Genomic DNA, 27683 nt, shown 5'->3' with positions numbered 1-27683 from the left:
GATCAAATTGATAAAATGACAAAAAAAGGGAATAGATTTTTTTTAAAAATTTTACATTTTAATTTATTTTCTAATACTAGTAGTTATTTTTCAAAATATATGAAAAGATTGTTTTGAACCTTCACCCTTATAAAACTTTCAAATTTGTTTCAAATTTGTTTCCCTTGCTCACCTTTTACTCCCTCCCCTATATAGCAACTAATCTAATTTAGATTAAACATATGCATATTTCCACATTTGTCCTGCATAAGAAAAATCAGCTCAAAAGGGGAAAAAATGAGGGGGGGGGGGGAACAATCAAACAGCAAGAAGAAGTGAAAATGCTATGTTGTGTTCCATGTTCAGTCTCCATAGTTCTCTCTCTAGATGTAGAAAGGTCTCGATCACAAGTCTATTGGAATTGGCTTGAATCACTTCATTGATGAAAAAATCTATGTCCATCTCAGTTGACCATTACATAATCTTGTTGCTCTGTACAATGTTCTCTTGGTTCTACTCACTTCACTTAGCATCAGTTCATGTAAGTCTTTACAGGCTTTTCTGAAATCAGCCTGCTGATTATTTCTTTTCACATATAAAAGGGAACAGCCTTACCCAACTTAAATCTCTTGTGTGATATATGTATATATTAGTTGATCCTTGATAATATGAAGGTAGATTCTTTAATAGTTGATTTTCTTTATTTTTTTCCCAATAGTATTTTATTTTTCCAATTCCATGTAAAATAATTTACATCATTCATATTTGTAAGATTGAGTTCCAAAATTTTTCTCTTGCCCTCTTTTATCTCTTCCCTCCCCCAGACAGCAGGCAGTCTGATAATACATGCACAATCATTTTAAGCATATTTCCATATTAATCATATTATGAAAGAAACCATAAGAAACAAAAGTTCAACAACAAAAATAAAGTGAAAATAGTATGCTTCAATCTGCATTAAGTTTCCATAATTCTTTCTCTGGATGGCATTTTCTATCCAAATCTATTGGAATTGTTTTGGGATTACTGTATTGCTGAGAAGAGCTAAGCCCATCACAGTTGATCATCACATGATCTAGATGTTACTGTGTACAATGTTCTAGATGTTACTGTGTACAATGTTCTCCTGGTTGCCTTCATTTCACTTAGCATTAGTTTATGGAAGTCTCTCTAGGCTTTTCTGAAATCAACCTACTCATCATATCTTATAGAACAATACTATTCCATTACATTTATGTATCATTCCCAATTGATGGACATCCACTCAGTTTCCATTTTCTTGCTACCACAAAAAGAACTCCTATGAACATTTTTCTACATGTGGGTCCTTTTCCATTTTCTATGATCACTTTAGGGTACAGACCCAGTAGACTCTGCTGGATCAAAGGGATATGCATATTTTGATAGCCCTTTGTGTATAATTCCAAATTGCTTTCCAGAATGGCTGGATCAATTAACAATTCTACCAACAATGTATTACTGCCCTAGTTTTCTCATATCCCATCCAACATTAATCATTATCTTTTTTCTGTTGTGTTAGCCAATTAGATAGGTATGAGATGGAACTTCAGAATTGTTTTAATTTGGATTTTTATATTCAGTAGATTTAGAAGTCATTTTTTATGACTATGGATGATTTTAATTTCCTTCTGAAAATTGTCTGCTCATATCTTTTGATCATTTATTAATTGAGGAATAACTTGTATTCTCATAAGTTTGAGTTAATTCTCTATGTTTTAGAAAATGAAGCCTTTATCAGAATCCCTGACTATAAAAATTGTTTCCCAGCTCTCTGCTTCCCAACTAATCTTGTTCACATTAATTTTTGTTTGAACAAAAACTTTTAATTTAAGGTAATGAAAATTTTGTATTTTGTATTTCTTGTTAGGTCTTGTGTGATATATGTATACATTAGTTGATCCTTGATGATAATATGAAGGTAGATTCTTTCCCCAAAGATCTGACTGGTAAACTATCCTTTGTTCTCCTAATTTGCTTATAGTATCACCCTTAATGTTTAAAACATGAATCCATTTCTACTTTATTTTTCTTTTTATTAGTTCTCTTAATTTTTTTGGCCTTTTGTTTTTCCAGCTGAATTTTATTATTATTTTTTTCTAGCTCATTGGTATGGCATTAAAATATAGATTAATTTAGGAAGGAAAATTTTTATTATATTTAGCTTGACCTACCCATGAGCAATTGATATTTTCCATTTGTTTAGATCTGACTTTATTTTTGTGAAAAGTGTTTTGTAATTGTGTTCATATAGTTCCTGGATTTGTCTTGACAAGCAGACTCCCAAATATTTTAAACTGTTTACAGTTATTTTAAATGGAATTTCTTTATCTCTTGTTTTTGGACTTTGTTGGTAAAATATAGAAATATTGTTGATTTATGTGGGTTTATTTATGTCTTACAAACTAAAGTTGTTAATTCTTTCAAGTAGTTTTTTTAGTTGATAACTCTGGGATTTTCTGAATATAACATCATCTTATTTAGCAGATGACTTTTCTGTAGTGGAACACATTCATAGTCATGTATGACCCAAAGTACAAAGAATAAAATAATCAGTCTAGATATGTATTTTTTTTTTTTGATTACACAAAAATATTTGATTTAGTAGAGCAGACATAGCATTAAATTCTTTTTAAATAAATTATCTTCTTTGCACATATTAAGATCATATAAAATTTTTAGATGTAACCATTTAAATTACTTTGCTTACTATTCTTATTATCAGTACTGGGCAAGGCATAAAAAAGGAAAGTTTACATTCACCATTGGTGTTTGTCATTTTCATGAAGAATGTCCCACACAGAATCTGTATCCTAAAGAAATATCTTACAGATAGCAAAGCTCTTTACATGCTTCTGTTTATGGATGAAATGATACTGATTTTGTTCAAGTCCAGATATTGAGGAGCTTTTTTCTCCTTTTTTTCAATTACATTTTATTTTCCCTTGTTACACATTTTTAAAAATTAACTTTTTTTCTTTTTTGGTTATAAATCTACATTTTTTCCCCTCCAATATACTTCTTTATGAATCATGTTGGGAAAGAAAAATCAGAGCAAGAGGAGAAAAAAGGAAAAAAAAAAAGTGAACATAGCATGTGTTGGTTTAGATTTGGTCTCCATAGTTCTCTCTCTGGATGTGGATGGAATTTTTCATCCAAAGTTTATTGGAATTGACTTGGATCACTAAACCACAGAGAAGATCAAAGTATGTCATGGTTGATCATCATATAGTTTTGTTATTACTGTGTACTATGTATTCTTGGTTCTTCTTGTTTTGCTCAGTATCACTTTATATACATCTTTCCAGACCTTTCTAAAATCAGTTTATCAGTTTTTATAGAGCAATAATATTCTAGTACTTTCATATGCCATCACTTATTCAGCCATTCCCCAATTAATCGGCATCTACTAATTTTCCAGTTCTTTGCTACCACAAACAGAGCTGCTGCAAATATTTTTGCACATGTGGTCCTTTTTCTTCTTTTATGATCTCTTTGGGATGCAGACCCAGTAGAAACCCTGCTGGATAAAAGTTATGCACAATTTGAAAGCCCTTTGGACTTAATTCCAAATTGTTCTCCAAAATAATTTGGATCAGGTCACAATTCCAACAACAATGTATTAGTGTCCCAGTTTTTCTATATGCCCTCCAACCTTCAGCATTATTTTTTCCAGTCCTTTTAGCCAGTTGAGAGATATGTAATAATTATACCTCAGAGAAGTCTTAATTTGCATTTTTCTGATCAATAGTGATTTAGAGCATTTTTTCATATGACTAGAAATGGTTTAATTTCTTTGTCTGAAAATTGTCTATTTATATCCTTTGAACATTTTATCAATTGGGGAAAGACTTGTAGTCTTACAAATTTGACACAGTTCTTTATATATTTTAGAAAGAGACTTTTATCAGAAACACTGGTTATAAAAATTTTTCTCCGGCTTTCTGCTTCCCTTCTAATCTTGGCTGTGTTGATTTTGCTTTTATGTAATCTTTTTTATATAATGTAATCACAGTTATCCATTTTATATTATATAATGTTTTCTTTTTTTTTTTTTTTTTTTCTCATCATAAATCCCCCTCTTCTCTAAAGAGCTGAGAAATAAGCAAATCCCTTGCTTTCCTAATTTGCTTATGGTATCACCCTTTATGTCCATAAGTAAATTCTGAAGGGACTTTTTAATGAGATTGATTAAATGCTCAGAAGTTTATTGGCCTAACAATTCACACTGGTACAAGTTTGTTTAAAAAAAAAAATCTATTCCTTGATTTATGAAATGTGTGAGAAAGCAGTAAATTGATTTAATCAACTTATAGCTATATCTTCAAAAAGGAATAGTATGTGGACAACATGGCAAGCCTGAATAGGTTAGGCTTAGATTACAAAGCACTAGTTGAACAGGACTTTCAATGATTTTCATCTATTTACTTTTATAAAAACCTACATTTTAAACATGAGTTGTCCCCTGATTATTAGTGCAAATCATAGTACAATATATCCAAAGATCCAAATTGTAGGTGATCTAAAGAAAAGTGGAGAGATATATGATGGACATAAGAGGATAGCAGCATTTTAGCAATAATAATTTGATATATAAATAAAAATATTACTTAACAAATATATTTTCAAAAAAGATATATGCTGTTTGTAAAATCAGGGCAATTGACTGCTATATCTTAAAAGGCAAAAATATTGTCAAGGCTTCTAGATATTAAGACTACTTTGACCATATTTATAGGAAGGCATGGATAAGATTCATATATGATGAGAAAATGTGGATGGCTTGGAATCAGAATTCTCAAATCCGCTTTATCATATATCCATCAAAATAGATCTTTTTGAAGGAGAAAGCTTTTGATAATGGAGATAACATTGAAACTCAGTATAAATAAGAAACTACTGAGTTATCTTAAGTGCATTCCAATTACCAGACCTTACACAGTACAAGTTTGGGTAATGAATGAATTTGTAGATATACTTTTTACATCACTCTCACTCATCTTTGAAAATTCCAAGGGTTTCTTTGTGAATATTTAGAAAGGAAAATGGGGATCATGACAAGTCAATTTGAGTCCCTCTGTAATATGCTAAACTAGTAGTTCTTGGGTCATAGAGAAGGGAAAGGATGATGACAAAAATAATAGTAAACTTGAATTTCAACAAGGAATTTAAAAGATTTTATTATGATGTCCATATGTACAAGATGGAGACAAGATGATGATGATGATGATAGCTAACATTTATATAGTGCTTACTATGTGCCAGGTATTGCAATAAGTTTAATAGAAAAGTTGAATGACTATAAACAGAAAACAGTGACTAATCTCTCATCAGTGTTGAGAGTTGGCTCTATTAGGAGACATCTTTCATATGGATGTTAATTATTAGTAATTCTTTTTTGTAGAGTATTCATATTTTTAAAATCACTTATTCATTGAGTGAAGAATCTTGATTTTTCAATATTTGTTATTGCCTTTTACATCTTCCATATTAAATCCTTATTAGAGATTTTGGTGGCAAATTTTTTTTTCCCCTAATCTATGATCTTTGTTGCATTGTTTTTGTTTATGCAAGAGTTCAGTTTTAAAGTAATTAAAATTATCTCTTTTGACTTTTATGATATTCTCTATCCTTGTTTTGATTAAAGATTGATTCTGTACTCTCCTAACCATTAATGTAAAAGATCCCTGCGAAATTATGTGTGTGTGTGTGTGTGTGTGTGTGTGTGTATGCATGCATGCATGTGCGCGTGTGTGTTTTGTCACCTTTTATGTTCAGGTCTTCTAACATTTTGAGCTTATTATATTTTATAGTATAAGATACTAGTTTAAATCCAGTTTCTTTTAAGTTATTATGAACTGTTTTCAGGACTTTTTGTCAAATAAAGAGTTATTCCTCATGAATTTATATTCTTGTTTCCTGAATACATAGTTATTCAATTTATTTGTTTCTTATGCTTGCTTATCTATTACTTTCCACTGTTTAACTTTTCTATTTATTAATTAGTACCAAATTGGTTTAATGTTTACTACTTTATATAATTTGAGCTTTAGACATTCCCCATTGTGGATTTTTCCCCCTGAGGCAATTGGGATTCAGTGACTTGCCCAGGGTCACACAGATTTGAAGTCAGGCCCTTCTGATTTCAGGGCTGGTGCTGTATCTACTGTACCAACTAGCTGCCCCTCCTCATTGTGTTTTAATGTTTTTGAAGTGCTGTCATTTGAGTTGAAAAATATCTGAAGTTTGTGGTGATACAATTTTTTTTCAATTTCATTACACCAGTCTCTTGAATTTCTAAGTATGACCATCCTGTGAACGGCATTGTCTGAGCAGGAAGTCTACTGTAGAGAGATAAGAATAGAATAACATTATTATGTGGATCCATTGACCTTGTTTCAACCATTTCAATTTTTTGAGGGAAATCAATATTTGAGTTCATATTTCTCAGATCTGTTTACTTGCTTTGTGTTATAATCATAAAACTGAAAATTGATTGCTCTTTATAGATGGAAGAATCTATGTCTTGAAACATTTTATCATTCCATTTTATTTCTCTTTAAGGATGCAGAAGGCTCTACATGTTTGCACCTAGCTGCCAAGAAAGGACACTATGATGTGGTTCAGTATTTGCTCTCAAATGGACAGATGGATGTCAATTGCCAGGTAAGGTTTAGTTATGGAATGGACCTCTAATGCCACATGTCATGCTGTCCTTTATTCTTCTGAGTAGTTGGTGATAAGTGGTGGCAGAAGAGCTTTCATCCCTGTCAAAATCACATAGTAGATATATGCCTATTTTTTATTCTTGGGACAAAATAGAGAAGCACCAACTCTTTCCTTGTTACAGACTGAGTTACCAGCAAATATAAATGGTTCAACCAGCAAATGCTTTTTTGAGCTTGTCCATTTTATACAAGGCCTTTTATTAGTTACACACCCTGCAAGGACTCCATATCAGGTGTCAACTTCCCCTATTCTCCATCTTCTCATCCCATATTAAAATTTTGCTTCTTGGTTTTCCTAGAGCCTTATCTTAGCACTTAGGGAAATGCTTATACTTTTCTTTAGTAATCTTCCTTACAAACCTGCGTGACGACTAAGAAGTGAGAGAAAAAAAAAACCTATGTGATAGAAGAACATTATGATTGTCATCCATTTAAGCAATAATGTTAATGTCGAATAGATTCAATCTTCCCAGGATAATTTTTATCTTAAAAAAAAAAAAAAAAAGGTCAATCCCAAAAGATCTCTGATTAGCTGGGATGCATCATAGTAAGGCAAGTATAATCTTTGTCCCAGAAAATATAGCAGTTCTGTAGCTCACTTCTGATAAGTTAACCATTTCCCAGTTTATATGAAATGCCATGATTTCCTGAATTGATAAGAAGAGGTAACATGCCTCTTTGAATTTTGTTTTTCTTTTTGATTTATATAAGCATCAACAATGATAAAAGTTATAATTTATTACACAAGAGAAAATATTCATCAAAAATATGGCTATCATTTATCATTAGATTTATCAGCTGAATAGCCCTCACCCTCACTCAGCACTATATGCTTCCTATTGTAGAACATAACTGTTCATAGTAGGATGTGTGAAAGAGGAAAAGAAACTTTAATTTTATTCTTTGCATATTCAAGTGGGAAGTATTTTAAAGGTCTTAGAATCCTGATGTCCCATTGTTTCCCATTGGGAAAAGAGCTGAATTTTTTAGGTAATCTTGATTATACCTTACAGGTTATTTCTTGAACTGATCTTAATGTAAGCCATGTCTTCTCCTTTTTTTCTGCTGCTAGCATCCTATTGCTTTCGTATAGTGGTAAGAGTTTATATTGGATTTAGGAAATTTGTATATGAATCCAGATTTAACTACATAACACCTATGCAGATTTAACTGGGTGCACTATAAATTTGTTTCATAACCTTTTCTTGTTTCTTACTGTAGCAAAGTAAAATTTTCACACTTCCCTAATTCCCAGAGAAATTGTTGCAAAATTTCTGCTCACCTTTTCTCAAACCTTACATACATCTCTATCCCCTCAACTTATTTGAGAACCTCAGACCTTATTTACTTTGGAAATTAGTCTGTTCTCCATAAATACCTTCTAGTTCCCTTGTCCTCATCTCAAAATCTTTTTACATCATCCTTGCTTTCCCCCTTTACTTCATTTTCTTAGGATATCTACATGTGTCTTTGATCTTCTATGCTTTTGTCTTCATCAGGTTGCTTCTTTAATTATCCCACCTCTAATATTCAGATGTTCCTAATCATTCCTATGAGTTCCTTCACTGCTATTAGAAATAGTCTCTCTGAAGTATCTCCTTAGTAGCTAACACTGCCCACTGATAGAAAATAGGCACTGGGAATCCTCTTCAAGCCCAGGACTCTTCCATCCTTCAAAAAAACCTCTTCACTATATCTTACTATTCTCTAAAAGTTTTGGACTTTATACCTTTCCTCCCTTTATCAACCAAACTCTTAGAAAAAATTGTCTGAATGTATTACCTCTATGTTCTTTCCTCTTTTTCACATGTCAGTGTCCGGTAGTCTGGCTTTTCACTTAACTAAAGTTACCCTTTCTAGTTATCGATTACTTCTTAGTCAATTCTATTGTCTTTCCTTAATCCCTATCTTTCTTGACTTCTCTGCACCATTTGCTACTGCTAATCATCTAGGATTCTCTTTCCTATCTAGTTCTTTATGACTGTTCCCTCCTGTTTCTGTTTGACTCCTTCACAACTTCCTTTACTAGATAATCATTCATATCATGCTCCCTAAGCTTTGTCCTATGACTACTTCTTTCTTTCGATTCTCTCATCATCCATATTTATATACATAAATAGACATATGTAATCATTTCTATCCAGATTACTTATAGATTTGTTATATCTGGCAATTTTCTCTTCTGAACTCTGTTTGCTTTATTGAACATTTAAACACTTCAAGTTCAAATGTCCAAAACTGATATTGTATTTTAAGACTTTATTCAACTTTCCAAAATTTTTTTTGAGGGCACTATCCTTTTTCCTGTTTCAAATTCATGACCCTGGCATTTTCCTCTATTTCTAATTCTGTATTTACTACCAGTAGTAGTAAAATTACTAATTTTACATCTGCTTTTTTCCTCTAGTTTAGGACCTCATTACCTTTTGCTTGAATAATTGCAGTGGCCTCTTACTTTATGTCACTGACAAAATTCTTTCTCAGTCCTTCAGAAACCCACTTCCACAAGCAAACTTCAGGATTTTTTTTTTTTTTTTTTGAGGTAAAGTGTCATGTTTATTGTGCATCTTCTGATATAAAAGGAGCTATGATCCAACACTTCTTCCTCTCCTTCTACCCTTACCTTCCTCCAAGGTTTTTGCTCTGGCTCCACATTTCAGAATTTCATCTAGATGAAGTCTAGGATAAGCAGCAGTCTGAGGCCATGGATGCTGATATTAATCCTTGCGATATTTGTGTATTTCTTAATCATTTAACATATATAAAGCTGTGCTACCATTTTTCTTAGGTTCCTATATATATATATATATATATATTTTTTTTTTCTTTTTTAAGAATTTCATTGCAAAAATTTGTTGTGTCCTAAAATCTATTTTCCCATGAGCCCTGTGGTTTTTAATTGTATAATTTTGCTTAACAGCTGATTTTTAGGAATGTCTGAGTTGAATAAATAGAACTGACTGTACTTGAATTTCTTCTTTCTCACTGCTTGCAGAATTTTTTCTTTTACATATTAAATTTTTTTTTACATTTCTGGACTTTCCTTTTTGAAGTCCCTTTCCTGAGATGATTGGTACATTCTATCTTCATTTTACCTTATGATTCCATGAGATCTAGACATTTTTTATTTATGGTTTCTTAAAATACAAGGTCTAAACTTTTTTTGGAGGGGGAGGGGTCAGTTTTTAGGGAGACAAATGATTCTTATATTGTCCTTAATTTTTTCCCCCAAGTCAGTTGTTTCTAATATCAGATTTTATTTTTTTCTCTTTTTATCCCCAACTTATTTTTTTGTTTTGTTTTAATATTTTTTACTGTGTCATGAAGTTATTGGTTTCTTTGGTCTATTCTAGATTTCTGGTATTTTATTTCTTTAGTAAAGTTTAACCTCTGGTCTTAAGACATTTATATTTCCATTTATTTCCTCTAGAGCTTTTATTTCATTATATATTTCTATCTTCATGTCTTCTAAATATTCTGAAATTGCTGAAGATCCTTTTTTTCCTCTGCATATCTGATTGTGGTTGTTAAAAAGAATTAATTGCTCCTGTATGGAGACCTCATAGTTTGCAGATTATTTTTCCTATTGATTGATTGGTTGGTTTTGCTTTGATTTACTCATCTCTCTAGCTTTAGTTCCAGATTGGGACTTTGTGTGAGGTAGAAACTTTGAGGAGGTAGAAGTGGAAAGAAAAAGAACCAATTGCAGTTTTGTGTGGTAGGATGACATGCTTAGCTTTGTTTCACTCCTAGGTCCTTTCAGGCCACAGGAATCCCTGACTGAGGGAGCAGGCACTGGCCTATTGGTGCTCTTTCCTGTTGTTGCTTTTGAATTTCTTGTTGATCTCTTTTGCACTTCTGGTATAGAAGTCAACTGTTCTTAATTTTTTATTGAATTTCTTGATCATTACAATGTCTGGTATAAGCTTCAGGGTTTAGCTGCAGTATGGATATGAGAGCTGTATTGTTTGCATACTGTCCAGGTAGCCATCTCTCTAGAATTTCTTCTCTTGGGCCTTTCTAATACTTACCTGTTTCATTGCCTGAGAACAAATCACTTATATAGAATTATAATTTTATTTTCCAACAGTTCGCAGCACAGATGACATTCTTGTTTATCCACCCCTTTAAAATGAGATGACTAGTGGGTATTTTTTGTTGCTATTGTTGTTTGTTTTATAGTCCTTTTTCTTTTTTGTAGAAGTGGAAATGTAACTGGTAAACTGAATAGCATTTTGACCTCTTGTGTATTTTTCTTATTTGTTTGTTTTTTTTTCCCCCCTCTGCTGATTCTGAAAACCAGGATGATGGTGGCTGGACACCAATGATTTGGGCCACAGAATATAAACATATTGATCTTGTGAAGCTCTTGTTAGCTAAAGGATCAGATATCAACATAAGAGATAATGTAAGTTTGTTTATAACATTTTGGCATACACGTGCAATCATCTGCAGAAAAAAATTTTAAACTAAGCACATAGTTGACAATATTTTAAACTTTATTGATGTAACTTACTTTCTCTTCCTTCCTTTCCCCTCTTCCTCACTTCTCTCCCATCTCTTCCTCTCTTCTTCCCTCTTTTCCTTCCATAAAGAAAATGTTTCATACTTTTTAAAGGTTTTGAGGTGCCAGATAGTACATATTTATTAGAATGCAAAGGACTTTTTTTCTTTTTTTTAAACAACAGTATTTTAAAAGACTATTCTTATTAGTCATCAGAAATTAAAAAATACCAACAGTGTAATTCCCTCCCTGCAAAATACATATTTATTATAAAATTAACATTCCACAAAATTTTATTAAATATATAAAATAAGAAACAAAATCTAACTTAGATTACTTTGGCATTTAGCAAAGTGGATTCAAATAAGCCAGCCAACTGCAACCCCCAAAAAAAAGAGGTAAAAGACTAAATTTTTTAAACTCAAGTTCTGTACATAATTTTTTTTAGCAGATCATTTAATACCTTATTACATTATCTTGGCCTTAGTTCTGCCTTTTTTTTTATTATGAAGAAATATTCACAATATTATAATTGTTCCATATATTTTTATAGGTGATTCTTTTGATAAGTGACTTAACTATCACTTTTTTTTTTTTTTTGGTTAATAAGGGAGTACTGCTTGAGTGAAATAAATGTCTGCTGACACTGAGCTCACACACTGAAATTTTTTTGACATCAATTTGATGAATAACAACTTAGAAGAACTAAACATAATTTTAGAATTCAGGTGTTTCCTTGTGTGTGTGTGTGTGTGTGTGTGTGTGTATGTGTGTGTGTGTGTGTTTTTAATTTTATTTTTTAAGCAATAACTTTTTATTTTCAAAATATGTGCAAAGAAAGTTTTCAACAATTATCCTTGCAAAACTTTGTGCTTCAAATTTTTCTCCCTCTCTTTCTCCTATCACCCTCCCCTAGACAGCAAATAAATCCAGTATATGTTAAAAGTGTACAATTCTTCTATACATATTTCCACATTTATTATTCTGTACAAGAAAAATCAGATCAAAAAGAAAAAAAATTGAGAGAGAAAAAAGCAAGCAAACAGCAACAAAAAAGGTGAAAATACTATGTTATGATCCATATTCAGTCCCATAGTCCTCTTACTGCATGCAGATGGCTCTCTTCATCACAGGTCTCTTGGAATAGGCCTGAATTACCTCAATGTTGAAAACAACCACATTCAAGTGTTCCTTAACAAGAGTCTTCCCACTGCCATAATCATGTAGGAAATGTTTACCTATCCATTGACTGTGACATGTAAATAGAATAACCATATTACCCTTATTTTAGTTCATGAATAAAAATAAAGTGATTAGTATGTATAAAGCTTTGTGTTATAAATACAAAAGACAAGATATTCTCTGTCCACAATGAGTTTATACTTTGATGGAGAGGTTAACCACATACAAAGGAGTAGTGTCCTTGATGGTTCTCCCCCTCCCCCCCAGTAGCAGTGCCAATATTGATTTTATTCTGGCTCCATTACTATAAGTTGGGGGGGGGGGGAGGAGGAAAGGAGATTGTCATAGGAGCAGGACATATTGTAAAAAGATAGCTAGGGTTAAAGTGAAGAATGATTGGAATCAGCCTTGATATTGTGAGACAAGACTCTGTAGTTATGCCAATGAAATTCTCACTACAGAAGAGCCAAATGAAACTGGAAAACATAAAAAATCAGATAAGTAGCAAGGGATCCTATTTTGTTCTTGGGCAAAAACTCAAAATCTGATGAAATTTTAGTTGATTAGGCTGTTTATTTTACATTTTTCTTTCTAGGAAGAAAATATTTGTTTGCATTGGGCAGCCTTTTCTGGTTGTGTTGAAATAGCAGAGATATTACTGGCTGCTAAATGTGATTTACATGCAGTAAACATTCATGGAGACTCACCTTTGCATATTGCAGCCAGGGAAAATCGTTACGATTGTGTGGTGTAAGTATGGTTTAGACTATCACTAGACTTAATTATTCTGGAGTTGATATGTGTTTCTTTGGTTGTGAAGACTATAAACAAAAAGGCAACTGAAAATCTTAATACTTCAAAAATGATGCTTTTTCTGTGGTACTATATTGATTTTGATTTCTAGCCATTTATCAGACCTATGCACTAAATCTTAGGAGAAGAGTTTTGTTTTCTTTCAGTTTGTGTAGTATTAAAATGAACCAGTAATATCAACTAAGGTACTTAGTGCTTTTTTCCTTTAAGTTTTTCTATGCTTTTTTCAGGGGAGTATTGGCAAATCCCCAAATTATTCATACTAGAAATTGAAAAGCATTCTTGTCTGGTTTTGTATATAAACATGTATAAAATTTATTGAGAACACATATATCTATAAATGATATGGGAGTGGATTTTTCTTTATGATCATGTTTGATTTAAACTTGTACTACTACCACTTGCTGTGACCTTTAGGGCTAGAAATTGCTGCATTTGTGTACATTTTCAATATATGTTCACCAGAAGTAAGAATCTGAATCAAGGATTTAAAAAATAACATACTAACATTAGTCCATTATTTATCCTTTTTAGTCAGGATATGGTTTTTAGAGACTTTTTTAAAAGAATATGGGAGAAGAGTGATGAGTTATTTCCTTTAGTGAAGTTAAACCCATTTTTTCAGAATTTCTATTTAGTCCTTAGGCTTTTGGATAATTTACAAATGAAAAAAAATAACTTTCATTTTAATTGTGTTATAAGAATTATGAAATATTTCTCCTTCCTTGAGACATCTGTTGTGCACTATAATCTTTAGTAGTAGAGTTGGGTTTTTGTTTTGTAGTCTCTTTCTCTCTCGTGGTTCTGATGTCACCCTAAAGAACAAGGAAGGAGAAACACCACTCCAGTGTTCCAGCCTCAACTCTCAGGTCTGGGGAGCTCTTCAAATGAATAAGAATCTCCGAGAATCTTCCAATGAAAAACCCGTCCAACTAGAAAAGACAATGAGTAGGTAAGATTGACTTAGATATCATGTGAGATAGTTTCTCCATCTCACTGTTGATGGATTTCTGGGTCGTTTAAATCAATTCTGTGATAAATAATTTGTAGATATAACTAAAAATTAATTTAAAATAACATTTCTTTCAAATTAAATTTTTTAAACATCATATTTAGGATAATTTTACTCAAAATGTCATCCCATTACTTTATCTTGTTATTTATGTTAATAAGTTTTATTTTGGGGGGAATTTCATTTTCAAATTAAGAAATTTTAATTCTTTCATTCTCATTTCCAATAATAGAGACATTGCTCGAGGCTATGAACGAATTCCCATTCCTTGTGTCAATGCTGTGGACAATGAGCCATGCCCTAGTAACTACAAATATGTTTCACAGAATTGTGTGACATCTCCTATGAATATTGATAGAAATATTACTCATTTGCAGGTGAGTAAATGCTAGGTCTTTTATATTTAGCCTATATTACATTATCAGGGGTTGAAGTTCTTTGAAATACTTTGAAATAAAATATCTTTGGTGATTCTAGTAGTCTTTTTTATCTGTAGTTGCTTTCATTCTTCTTCACTTTCAGATGACTATGAATACTCCTTTTTACATTATTTAGAATACTGAAGAGAAAAAAAAAAACTATGAAATTTAGTAATTGGGACTTTTTTTTTCCTTCTGCTAAGACAATTGGGGTTAAGTGACTTGCCTAGTGTCACACAACCAGGAAGTATTAAGTGTTTGAGACCAGATTTGAAGTCAAGTCCTCCTGTCTTTAGGGCTGATGCTCTATCCATTCTGCCACTTAACTACCCTATCATAAGCTTTTTCAACTAAAAAAAGGAATAGTCTTTCTTTATGTTATATTTTGTTTTTAGTGAGTCCTCCTGACTAGCTGGTGCTCTATCCACTACGCCACCTAGCTGCCCCTGGGACAGTTTTAAGAGCAGAAACGGGAGGGAAAATATTGGCATAAACAATAGTGTGAACATAAGGAAAATAGAGATCCATTATTAGTTAACAAAAGTTGGGCACAATTGAAGTGAGTCAACAAAAAACAAAATTTGTCTTACATTAAGTCATAAAGTGTGTGTATTTATTGATTGATTGCTGAGGCAATTGGGTTTAAGTGACTTGCCCAAGATCACACAGCTAGGAAGTGTTAAGTGTCTGAGGTCAGATTTGAACTCCGATCCTCCTGACTTCAGGGCTTGTGTTCTATCCCCTGCACCACATGTGTACTTGTTTTTTTTTAACAGTGCTGTTTTATCTTTTTTTTTTTTTTTTCCCAGTACTGTGTGTGCATAGATGATTGCTCTTCCAGTAACTGTATGTGTGGCCAGCTCAGCATGCGGTGCTGGTATGACAAGGTGAATATAATATTGCTTTCCGAAACATGTTTCTCATTTAATTAATGTTCTCAGAAGAAGGTTTTTCATCGAAATTAATGTAAATAGTAAAGCATATCTGTGGTATTAAATGTTTTTTTAAAAAATCTAAATAAAAGTTCTGTTGAGGTTTTTTTTTTTTTTTTTTAAAGTATTTTCTTAGAGAGCTCCCAAGTCAAGCAAAAATGTATACTTATATATGACTTGATCATGGTCTAGATGCTTAGCTAAATATCTATTTGAATTTCTAGCCTATAGGACTTAATATGTCTTAGCATTACTTCTTACTTTTGACAACCTGGCGTCAACCTACTTTTTCCAGGCTTATATCATTCTCCTTTATACTCTTATCTTTTAATCAAACTGACCTATTTTGCTTATTTCCCTTATATCCATAAATTTTGCCCCAGCTGTTTACTTATTCTGTCTAACTGAGAAGTTAAGTTCATTTGACTTACTGGACCTAATAGTTGAACACTTATCAAAACAAACAGTTAAATCTCAGTTCTAAAGTATTCTTCTTGATTATTAAGACTTAATTATTTAAGTAATTATAAAGATTGTTTTGCTACTCTCAAAATAGAAATGTATCAAAATATTTGTTTAAAAGCAAAAATCACTAATTAAGTATTAATGTTTTCTATTTATCATATGTGCTTCAGTTCTGATTTAGAGTTCCTTTAATTCTTTATAAATAACAAAATTGGGGGGTGGGCTGAAGAGACTCTGGCACATTGCTGATAATGATTCTTATCAAACTAACCTTTAGTAATTGTTAATGGAGTCTCATTAAACTCACTATAGGTTCTTTATGAACAGTATTTTGGAATCTTTTAATTGTTTCTGTTGTCTAACTGATTATGGTAAATAAGAGCTCAATTAATATTTTGACTGAAGTCTACTATGTATAAAGTGCTTACTGAAAACTGAGAGGATATGGGAGCAAGGAGGGAAAATTGGTTTAAAAAAAAAAAGACTCCTGTCCTTAGGGAGGCAAAGGAGGAGAGACAAAAATATGCACAATATAAATGATGCAAGAACAATGATAAAGTAGATAAACAAACTAATGTGTTATAAATTAAATAAGAAGGCCACAAAAAATAAAGTTGACATGTATATATATATATATATATATGTACATATATATATATATATATATATATGTATGTGTGTGTGTTTTTCTTTATTTCATATCTGAAATTAATACTTGCCATACACACTTTACAGTATTTTTAGGAGGCTGAAATTTTATATATTTTATATATAAGAACTTGTCTGGTGCCAGAAGATGTTTGGGCTTGAATTCTACTTTACTTGTGACTATAAGTGAGTGAAATTCACATCTCTGAATCTGTTCATTCATCAGCAAAATAGAGATCTTAAGTCTTACCAAAAATAACTTAAGATTGTGAAGTGCTTAGTAAATATTAAGAAAGATATTGTAGTATAGTGGATAGAGTCCTAGGCTTGTCTTAAAGAAAATTTTATTTTGAATCCTTTATCTGACATTTACTAGTAGTATAACCATGATGAAGTCACTTAACTTCTGGTCTTCATTTTCCTTTACTATAAAAAGATATATATATATGTATATGTATGTATGTATACATACACACACACATATATATCACAAGGTTGTTATGAAGCACAGAAGAACTAATATCTGCAAAGCCCCTTGTAAACATTAAAGACTCTATAAATGTGAAGTATAGTAGCTAGGAGATAGCAAAGATATGAGGAAATCATTTGGTGCTAATATGTGAGCATTAGGGGCCTGAACAATTGAAGTTTGATGTAGTAGGAAGTCAGGAATCACACTAAATTGTTGTGAGCCTAATAATAATAATGTGCTAAAGTTATTGACCACTGTGGATAACAAAAAAATGGAGATTCTACATAGGAAGTCAGTACTGGAATATTTTTCTGAACTAAGATGATAAAAAGTATTTGAATTATTTTAAAATGAGTATAATGTCAGATACAACTTAAAATATTCTGTAATAACCTGAGAGAGAGAGAGAGGTGTGTATGTGTATGTTTCTGTTGGATTTCATATTCAGTTCTCAAATTTACTAATATTAAAATGAAATGACATTTTAAAGAAATTTTTAGAAGCTAATTCTTCCTGAAATTGATTTTCCTGGCATATATACATAAATTCTTTTCAGTGAGGTGACTCAATTTAAACTTCAGTTTAATTCACCTGAAGTATATGAATTTCTGCTATTTGTGAGTAAACTTATTAAAGAATATTTAGTGAAATGTTGTGATTCTGGTATTGCATGGCTGTCAGAAAAAGTATAGGAGAACAGGACAGAATCCTTAAAGAGGTAGAATATGATTAAAATCAGACCCTGTAGTGTTTCCCTTGGGAAAGAATATCTGATTAGTGGCTTTTACTATCAGGGTTCACAGATACAAAATTGATTTTAAACTACGTGATATGTAAAAAGAAAGAATTTTTTTTTTTTTTTTTTTAATGGATAGAGTAGCAGTCTTGGACTTGGTTTGAGCTCCAGCACTTGCTAGGTATGAAACATTGGATAAGTCACTGGAATTATCATATTTAGGATTGTTGTAAGTAAAATACTTGATATATATTAAACTAACTCTCTCTCTCTCTCTCTCTCTCTGTATATATATATGTAAAGTTTGAGATATTTCTTTTACTTTCAACCTTTATTTGTCCTGTGCATAGTTTGATTTGTATTTTCTCTCTGTTGCAGAGGCAAGAAAAAATACATTTTATAGCTTATTGAGCTCCCATTGCATAATCAATAAATTAATTAATAGTATTTCATTTTTTAAAAAAATAGAGAAACAGTAATGCAGATGATGCATCTCAAATGTATGTGTGTTTCTTCTTATAGGATGGTCGTCTTCTGCCTGAGTTCAACATGGCAGAACCTCCTTTGATCTTCGAGTGCAACCATGCCTGTTCTTGTTGGAGAAATTGCCGAAATAGGGTTGTACAAAATGGGCTCAGGTAAGTTGCATATATTAGACACTTAAGAAATGCTTATTGAATTGTTGGATTCTTACATAGGTCATGTTTGTCAGGATAAATAATCAGCCAATAATTACAAAAGCATTAAGTATAATTTTTAAAAAAGTATGAAATATCTCTGAACAATTTTTTAATGGTTACAGCTCTTCAGCATGGAGTGGCTAGCTGCATTGTGTACTTAGTTAATAGGATTTTTATCTCTGAAAGTGTTTGAGCATAATCTGAAGGACCATCTTTTAGGAATATTGTAGTGGGATTTCCTGCATTGGTTGCGAAGTTAGTCTGAGCTTTCTATAAGGTCTCTTTCAACTCTGAGATTTCAATCTTCATTCTAAATTGCCTTTAGATATGATATTTTGGAACTTTGCAAAATTTGAATTATTTGGGCTCGTGAATTATTTCCTTTTTCATTAAGTTATTCTTGTTTTCAAAACTCAAATGTATTTTCACATTGTTCTTAAACTGAACTTTTTTTTTTTTAGAAGAAAGTGAAAATTTCCTTACTCTTCCCTTATTTCTCTGTATTCAGATGTGTGTAGATTTGAAAATCATTGTTTATATGTCATCCATCATTTAGCTGTTACTTATTTCTCTTAAGTTTAGCTAAACCACAGGCAACAAAAGCAGATGCTCCCCATATTGCTTTGCAATGATCATGGTCCTGGTAGAACTAACAGAATTTGATTTGTTTGGATTTAATTTCAAATAAGCTTATTTATCGTTTTACTTCATTTAAAATGCATATTTTCAAGTCTATTATTGAACTTTGTTTAGCTAGTTAGTAATATGCTCTAGTTTTTATATCATGTAAAGGAGTGATTTCCAGACTTTTCCTGGTTCCCACTTTATTCTTGTGAAACCAGCTTTTGATTTATTTTCAATTCTCCTACTCTTTCAGTTTATCCATAAAAACTTTGGTCATTTTACATATAATTTAGTACTTCTGTGTAGTAAACATGAATAAAATATTCTTTGTCAGAATACTATTTCCCAATGTTTTGTATTCCAAAGAAGAGTTATTACAATTCTCATTGGTAATTATTGTGTGTTTCATAAGTTATGCGGCTTTGTTTTCTAGCGCTTCAGAGAAAGATTCAGTATAATTTCATTTTAACTCAGTTTTGATTATTTTTGATAAATCAGTAATCTTTTGTATGTATGTTTATATGTTTGTATATATATAATAATTCTTTGTTAAATATTTGATGAACTTTGTTATACAGCCATGCAGATAACAGAGAACTGACTTTAATATAGCTCTTTGTTAACATAAATTTGCATTTTTGTTCATTTTCATACTTTCTTGTGTATGTTTTAATTTTGTCATCTCATAACAAATATTACATGCTTATTAGTGTTTGTGGCTTGACATATCTCATATATAGTGAGTAGTATTTGTCAGATAGAACATTTATTAAGTACTTGCATTCTGATGGGGAAAGCTAACATATAAAAGGATATTAGAAAGCAAGGGGAAGGAATTATGGCTAGAATCCACAGGAAGTGTATATTAGTCTGATTTCCAGCAAAATAAGGCAAAAAGTTCACCTATCAGTCACAAGTTGTATGTGGAAAAGAGGAGGTGAGAGAGTGGGTTGTGATGAAAAGACTACAAGAAGTTATAGGACAGGTGGAGCTGTAATTCCCATGATATTCAATATAATGAGGGTACACATGATACATGATCACTAATTGTTTACCAGATTCATTGTCTACTTTCTTCAGACCCATTTTTCTGGGATAATAGTTTCACTTGACTTCATTTTACATTTTCTTTGTCCTACAGATAAAAAAAAAGCAATATTATTACCATGCTTGAGAATAACCCCTTAATCTGCAAGGACATCAACAATGTCCTTCATTTGACTTAGAGAATATTAAATATACTGCCTTAAAATATATCTGCATGTCGTTGTTTAAAATTCAGCCAAGTAAAAGTATTGTTCCTTATTTAAAGCGAATCATCTGAGGATGGACTAATTTCCTCCAGATCATACTTTTTAACCTGAGAATTATGTTTTTTAAGTTACTGATTTTAGTGCTATAGGAATGTAGATTTAGAACTTCAAGGAACTTTAGAGCAAAACTCTCAAATTATAGATGAAGAAACTCAGGGACTCTAAATGACTTACTGATCACCCAGCTACTGTAAGTGGTAAAGCCAGGATGTGAAATCAACTTCTTTCAGTGCCAAATATGGTGCTCATTCCACATGATAATACACAAGAAAGATCAATTTTAAGCCCAAACCATATACTGGATGCGATTTCTTTGACTGTGACCTTAGGGAGCGTATTAGCTAGCAGAGGAATTACCATTTACGTTGGTATAATAATACCACATTTCCTTTTTTCAGGGCTCGTTTACAACTTTATCGGACACAAAATATGGGTTGGGGTGTACGGTCCATGCAAGACATTCCACTGGGGACTTTTGTCTGCGAGTAAGTAAGGTCATTGGGTGACTGTTGCATTTTAAATTTCATAATTCTTTGGCATGGAATTTGTTGCTTTATAACTTCTGAGTCAGTCTCAGATGGTTCAACTCAGAATATACGTGAATATAATATATCTAGAATATTCCAAATAGTGGCAGAACTTAAAACAAAGAGCTGAAGTAGAAATTGGTAAGGATACCAGTAAATGAGCTTCTCTTCTCCTTGTGGATATCTTTTGATCCTGAGGAGAAGGGAGGATTAGTGCATTTTGTGAGTTCATTATTATCATGGAAATGAGATAAGGGAAGGGTGAGAGGAGTCCAACATCCTCCTTGTTAGCAGTGAAAATAGAGAGCAAAGTTCAGGGATATCTACTGCCTAAAGTGTTTAATGGAGAACAGTAAAGGGAGTCAAATCCAGTGCCTTATATTCCTTATTGTCAGAAGAACAGGATCATCATTATCCTTGTGTTCAGTCATCCTCAACTTCTGAATCCCCTTCAGCTTCCGTATCCAGTCAGTTGTCAAGTCTTGTTGATTCTTCTTTTATAACATTTCTGACTTATGTTCCTTTCCTTTGGGTTTTATTCAGATATTTATTGCTTTTTACTTGAATTTATTTGTTTCTGTAACCTCAAATCTCTTTTTCCTAATCTATCCATCCTCTCCACAGTGGCTAAAATTATTTTCTTAAAATAGAAACATAACCTTGTCACTGTGTATTTCATTTAATTCAAATGGCTTTCTTAATTCTAGGATCAAATGAGAATTCCTCTTTTTGGTACATTAAAGTTCTTCATAAACTGGTTCCAACTCCTCTTTCCAGCTTTATTATATATAAGTCTTCTTTGTGCCCTCTGTGATCTATAGTGCTCTTATGCATAATACATCATCTCTTTTCTTTGTCTTCATATGTGCATAGAATTCACTTCCTTCAAAGTTTATCTATAGTGCTGCCACCTACAGGAAGCCTTTCCTGATTTCCTCCAGCTACAGTTCTCATATGTATTCTTTCTCTCCCCCCCCCCCCCCCCAACCCCCAAGAACTATTTCAGTCATGTATTTGTAGTCTCTGCACCTACAATAGCATCTGGTAAATAGTAGGTACATAATAAATGATTGCTGGTTGGTTGATCTAATCTATTCACTCTCATTTTACAATTACTGAATTTAGTGCTGCTTGTGACTTTACTGTACTCTTTGAGATGTTGAAAATAAATAAGGTTTTCTGTTGAAGGACTTTTGAGATTGGCAGCGAAGCAAAACAATACTTAAAAATAAAGGAAAGCATGAGAATAGCTACTGCACATAAGAATGTTTTAATTTTGTCATCTGGTGAAATATTAAAAAGTGCATTTAATGAGCTTATAATCCTATGGGATAAATAGCTTTATTAAATTAAAATTAATTGAATCAAAAATCAAATGGGGAAAATCTTATTTTATAATTGAGAAAACTGAAGCATACAGAGGTTGAGTGACTTGCCCAAAATCACACAGCTGGTAAGTATCTGAGGCCAAATGTTAACTTTAGTCTTCCTGATTCTAGGCCCAGCACTCTTACTAGTGCATCATTAGCTTCCTCTATTTGAGGAACAAATAAGTAGTTACTAAGAGAGTGCATAGAGAAGTATAATGAACAGAAAAAAAGTGGGAAGATAGGAAGAGATTAGATAATGACTGGACCAGAGTCCAGTTTTAAATGTCAAACAGCAGAAATTATATGTAATCCTAGAGATAACAGAAAATTATGATCCTAAGCAAGGAAATTACAGTACCCAAGTAATATTCTAAGACAAGTTAAAGAGCAGTTTCTGATCTGCTTGGTTAGAAAGCATCTTATAAGGTAATTTAATAAGTTATGGGAGTGACATGGGCAGACCCTTTAGGAAAATCAGTCTGGTAGCTTATTATAATAGGGAGAGTTTAGAAACCAATTAGAAGACTATAGTAATAATTCAGGCAAGAGATATCGAGGGATTGAATTAGAATGGTGGTGGCTGTGTGAGTAGAAAATTAGAACTCTTTATTCTTTGTTTGCCAGTATATAGAAGCAGTTTTTCCAGGTTCAAAAACTTGTCCTATTGTACTATCACAAGATAAATCTATTAATATTTAGATGAAATAAGACTAAGTATCAAATTTGCCAATGGCAAATAAATTCCTTATCCATTTTTATTCCACTATATCCAAGTCTAAAATAACATGAGAGATGGGCAAGATAGTGTAATGGATAGAACCAGCTTCCAAGCTGACCAAGAAAATCTGGTCAGTTTTCAGTTATGATCCTGAACAAGGAAGTAACAATACCCCATTCTAAGACAAGTTAGAGAGCTTTGTTAGAAGGTTTTTTTTTTTTTTTTTTTTTCCCCCAGAGGCAATTGGGGTTATTTGACTTGCCCAGGATCACACAGCTAGGAAGTGTTAAGTGTCTGAGACCAGATTTGAACTCAAGTCCTTCTGACTTCAGAGTTGGTGCTTTATCTACTGGGCCAGCTAGCTGCCCCAGAAGATATTTTCTTATAAGGAGTACTATATATTCAGTGAAAATGTAAATCTCATCCAATTAATGAAGCAGTAAAATAAAAAATGAAATAATTTGTTGATCAGCCAGGTGCTTACTCATTAGGGTGTTATTACTATTTTATTGGCAGAGCAGGGCAGGGCAGCTAGGTGGCGCAGTTTAGGAAAAAAATACATATATATTTGCAGGGCAAGTGTTTTTTAAATTATCAAACCAATCAAAATGTTATATAAATTTATTATCTGTATTTTAATTTTTTCATAAGTTTATTTGTCTATCTGGATTAGAAAAAAAATTGAAAAATTTCAATTGATATTCAGAGTACTCTTTCCTTCCTTAACATGCAGCAAATATAGTTTATCATAAGCACTTTTTGTTATAAAATGAATGTGCAATTTCTTTTGCTCTTTACTCGTACTGTCACAGAATTTTACAAAGAACCTGCTTTTTAATGATCAGTTTGTTTAATAATCAGCTTTATTGTTGATTAATATTATAATAATTTGAAAAATTGTTTATAGCTTCTTACTCATATCTTTTGTTAAAAATGATTTTTTGTGCAGTATGTACAATGTATCCATGTATTTATTGCTCTATGGGCTACATTTTAAACTTTGTAGACCTACATTTTATCATGACACAATGAAAATCCTGATGGCTGTTGTCTGTAGACCTATACATATTTCATAATTTTCTTTTTTTCCTTCTTTTCCTCCTTCCTTCCCTTCTCTTTCTTTTCTTTTCATTTTCCTCCCTCCCTGCTGCTTCCCCCCCTTCCTCCCTCCCTGCTGCTTTCTTCCCTCCTTTCCTCTCTTCCTCCCTCCCTTCCCCTTCCTTCCTTCCTTCCTTCCTTTTTTTTTTTTCCCCCCCTGTGGCAATTGGGGTTAAGTAACTTGCCCAGGGTCATACATCTAGGAAGTATGAAGTGTCTGAGGTGAGATACTTGGGTCCTCTTGACTTCAGGGCTGGTGCTCTATCCATTATGCCACCTAGCTGCCCCCATAATTTTTCTTTACTCCTGTACTCATACTGAGGAAAAACATAGATTCTGTCCCTCAAACACCCTGTACACTCAGGTCCTCAGTCTATTTACTTCCATGATCAGCTCTTCCATTGCATTTTAGATACATGCAAAGATAGTCAGTCATACCCTCAATTTTGCCACAGGTATGCCACTTCTATTTTTAAGAATTCCATGATTTTTTCATTTGATTATAATCTGTTTTTATGTCTTCCTTAATACTGTACTCTTCACCCACATCATGACTTCTAATTAACCCTTCATTTCTCTTCCAGGTCACTTCTCTTGCTCTAGTTTACCCTCTTTTTTCCCCTTCTTGATCCTTTTTGGAACTGTTTCAGCTCTGTACTGTACTCTGTTGCTCTCCACCATACCTCAGTCTTGAATCATTTCCACCATTCACCACCTTTGTTTGTACACATGTGCTCCTGAATGAAGGTGGAGAAAACCATCATTCTGATGTATATCCTCTACAAGTTTATATTATATAACCTCAACTGGACCCTTACTGTTGCTAGGCAGTCCTCTTATATCTCCATTATCTACTCTCTATTCCATGCTTTACAGCAAATCTTCTAAATCTGTTTATCCTTTCTCATACCTCCCACAGCTGCTTATCTAACTTTACTCTCTCAGCTTAGAACTTTGTCTCTTATTTATAGAAAATAGTTGAGGCTACTGATTTGTTTATCACCTAGTATTATTAAGCTCCTTCTCTTTCTGTTATTATTTTCTCTTTATTTTACATGATGAGACAGCCTTACTCTTTACCAAAGTTAACCATTTTCTCCTCCCTTGCATCCCCAAATAATCCTGTTTCATACCATCTCCTTCAACAGATTATCTCTTCTATCATTTGCACTCATCATTTATTTTAAATCTATTTACTGGCTCCTTCCCTACTATCTACAAACATGACTGTGTCCCACATACTAGGGGAAAAACCCTCATTTAATCCATGTATTCCAATTGTCATGTTATATTTCTTCTTCCTTTTGTGATTAAATTCCTTGAAAAGGCCATATACAGTTTGTGCTTCCACTTTCTCTACTTTCCTTATTCTCTTGAAATCTGGCTTATTTAGGATTTCACCAAAACCGCTCTCTTTAGAGTTAAAAAATATCTCTTGGAACCCAGATAGAATGACCTTTTCTCAGTCCATCTTCTCCTCAACATCTCTGTAGCCTTGACATTGCTGATCACACTTCATTCCTTGATAGCTTTTTTTTTTTTCTCTCTTGGTTTTTGTTTTATCACTTTCTTCTGGTTCTTAGTCTTTTTGGATCCTCATCCAGGTCATGCTGAGTCATCATAGGTATCCCATAGGATTTCTATCTTCTTCCTCTATACTACTTGGTGATCTTATCAACTCCTTTAGATCTCCATGCTAATGATTTTCAAATCTCTCATCCTATCCTAACCTCTCTGTTGCCCTCTAGTCTTGTAATTCCAACTGCCTTTCAGACATCTTGAACCAAACGTCCAGTTTACATCTTAAGCTCAACATGTTCAAAACTGAATTGTTGTTCCCCTAAATCCTTCTCTTCTAAATTTCCCTTTTACTTTTGAGGACACCACCATCTTCCTAATCTATTGAAGTTGCAATCTAGATATTATCCTTGATTTCTCATTATCTTTTACTCATCATTCCACCACCTCCCTTACCCTCTATATTCAGTCTATTTATTTTTGCTTCTCTTAAATATATTTCTTTCTCTTTCCTGATATTGCCACTACTCTGGTTTGGACCCTTATCACCTTACACTTGGATTATTGCAATAGCCTAGTGGCCCATCCTCTGGGCTCTAATCCATCCTCCATTCAGTCACTAAAGTGATTTTCCTAATATGCAAATCCAACCTTGTCTCTCTTCCCACACCTCCACCAAACAGACTTCAGTGGCTCCCTATCATTTCCAGAATCAAGTGCAAAATACTCTGGTATACAAAGCCCTTCAAAGTCCTCCTTCCACCTTTCCTGTCTTCTTGATTCTTACTTCCTATCATTTATGCTCCATTTCAGTGACACCACCCACTTTTCTATTCTTGAAGAAGATTCTTCATACCATGATTTTGGGCATTTTCTCTGGCTCATCCCTTTCTCTCATGCCTGGAATGATTTCCTTTCTTAATTCTACTTCTTGATTTCCCTAGCTTTAAGTCCCAACTAAAATCTCTACAAGAAGCCTTTTTCTTCTACAAGAAGTCTTTTTCAATCCCTTTTAATTAATTCTAATGCGTTCTCTCTCTTAATTATTTCCTTTTTATATTATATATGGCTTGTTTCTACATATTTGTTAATTCTATACCCTTCTCTCTCTCCCTCCCCCATTTGGTTGTGAAGTGCTTGAAGGCAGGAACTCTTGAGTCTTTTTTTGCTCCTCCTGCTTAGCACATTGTCTGGTATATAGAAGGTGCTTAATAAATGTTTAATGCCTTACATGCTAATTAAACTTCATCAGTATAGCATCTAGTATCTGCCACATTGTCATTAACATCAAAACATTTGTCAATTACATATGACATTTTTTCCTTGATGTGACCATTGTCATTGATTTGCAAAATAATAAAAGAAACAAATGTTTCAACAGCTTATCATCCATATATAATTTATGAGTATGCAATTCATTTAATGTACATGAATATATAATTAAATGAATATCTTTAATTATATTTATTGCTTTATCCATTTGTAATGCAAACTGGAAAGAGTTTAGTTTTTTTACTTGATCTATCACAAAGATCTTTAGGCTTATGGGTATTATTTGAAGATTGGAACCATTTAAAATTGTTTTATATGTTATTCACCAAGTGTAATTTCTGTATATCAGTAACTGTAGGTTTCACTAACATTCCTATGGAATAGGAGTTTTTTATACTTGGCAATCCTATATGTAACTGATAACAAGCAGTCCTTTTATTAAAAAGTATTAAAAGTATAATTTTTGAGAAAGTTAATTTAAAAAACTTTTTTTTTTGTATGACAAAATTTTCTTATTTTGCCAACATAATCTGCTTATATACAGGTTGTTATAAAGCATTTAGTGCAGTTTTAAGTTTTAATAGCTCCATTACGATTTTTGGGATACTCTGGACTTTTAAGATGTCATCTAAATTTATTAGATTTCATACTTGGA

The 27683-nt window shown here is 32.5% G+C and overlaps 1 protein-coding gene across 21 annotated transcripts in view; it reads left to right on the top strand.

Annotated features, from left to right (window-relative positions):
• The window catches only part of EHMT1 (euchromatic histone lysine methyltransferase 1), a 265726-nt gene that overhangs the window by 200566 nt on the left and 37477 nt on the right, over positions 1-27683 (top strand). For all 21 annotated transcript variants that reach the window (XM_074288973.1, XM_074288966.1, XM_074288986.1 and 18 more), the window contains 8 exons: positions 6562-6663; positions 11029-11133; positions 13007-13161; positions 14009-14176; positions 14469-14613; positions 15465-15542; positions 18431-18546; positions 20924-21010. In XM_074288973.1, the coding sequence (XP_074145074.1) occupies positions 6562-6663; positions 11029-11133; positions 13007-13161; positions 14009-14176; positions 14469-14613; positions 15465-15542; positions 18431-18546; positions 20924-21010 (956 nt within the window). The remainder of the gene's footprint in view (positions 1-6561; positions 6664-11028; positions 11134-13006; positions 13162-14008; positions 14177-14468; positions 14614-15464; positions 15543-18430; positions 18547-20923; positions 21011-27683) is intronic.

This window comes from Sminthopsis crassicaudata, chromosome 2 (genome assembly GCF_048593235.1).
Source record: "Sminthopsis crassicaudata isolate SCR6 chromosome 2, ASM4859323v1, whole genome shotgun sequence".
In the NCBI taxonomy this organism is placed as follows: Eukaryota; Metazoa; Chordata; class Mammalia; order Dasyuromorphia; family Dasyuridae; genus Sminthopsis; species Sminthopsis crassicaudata.
This window is presented reverse-complemented; position numbering and strand designations above follow the sequence as displayed.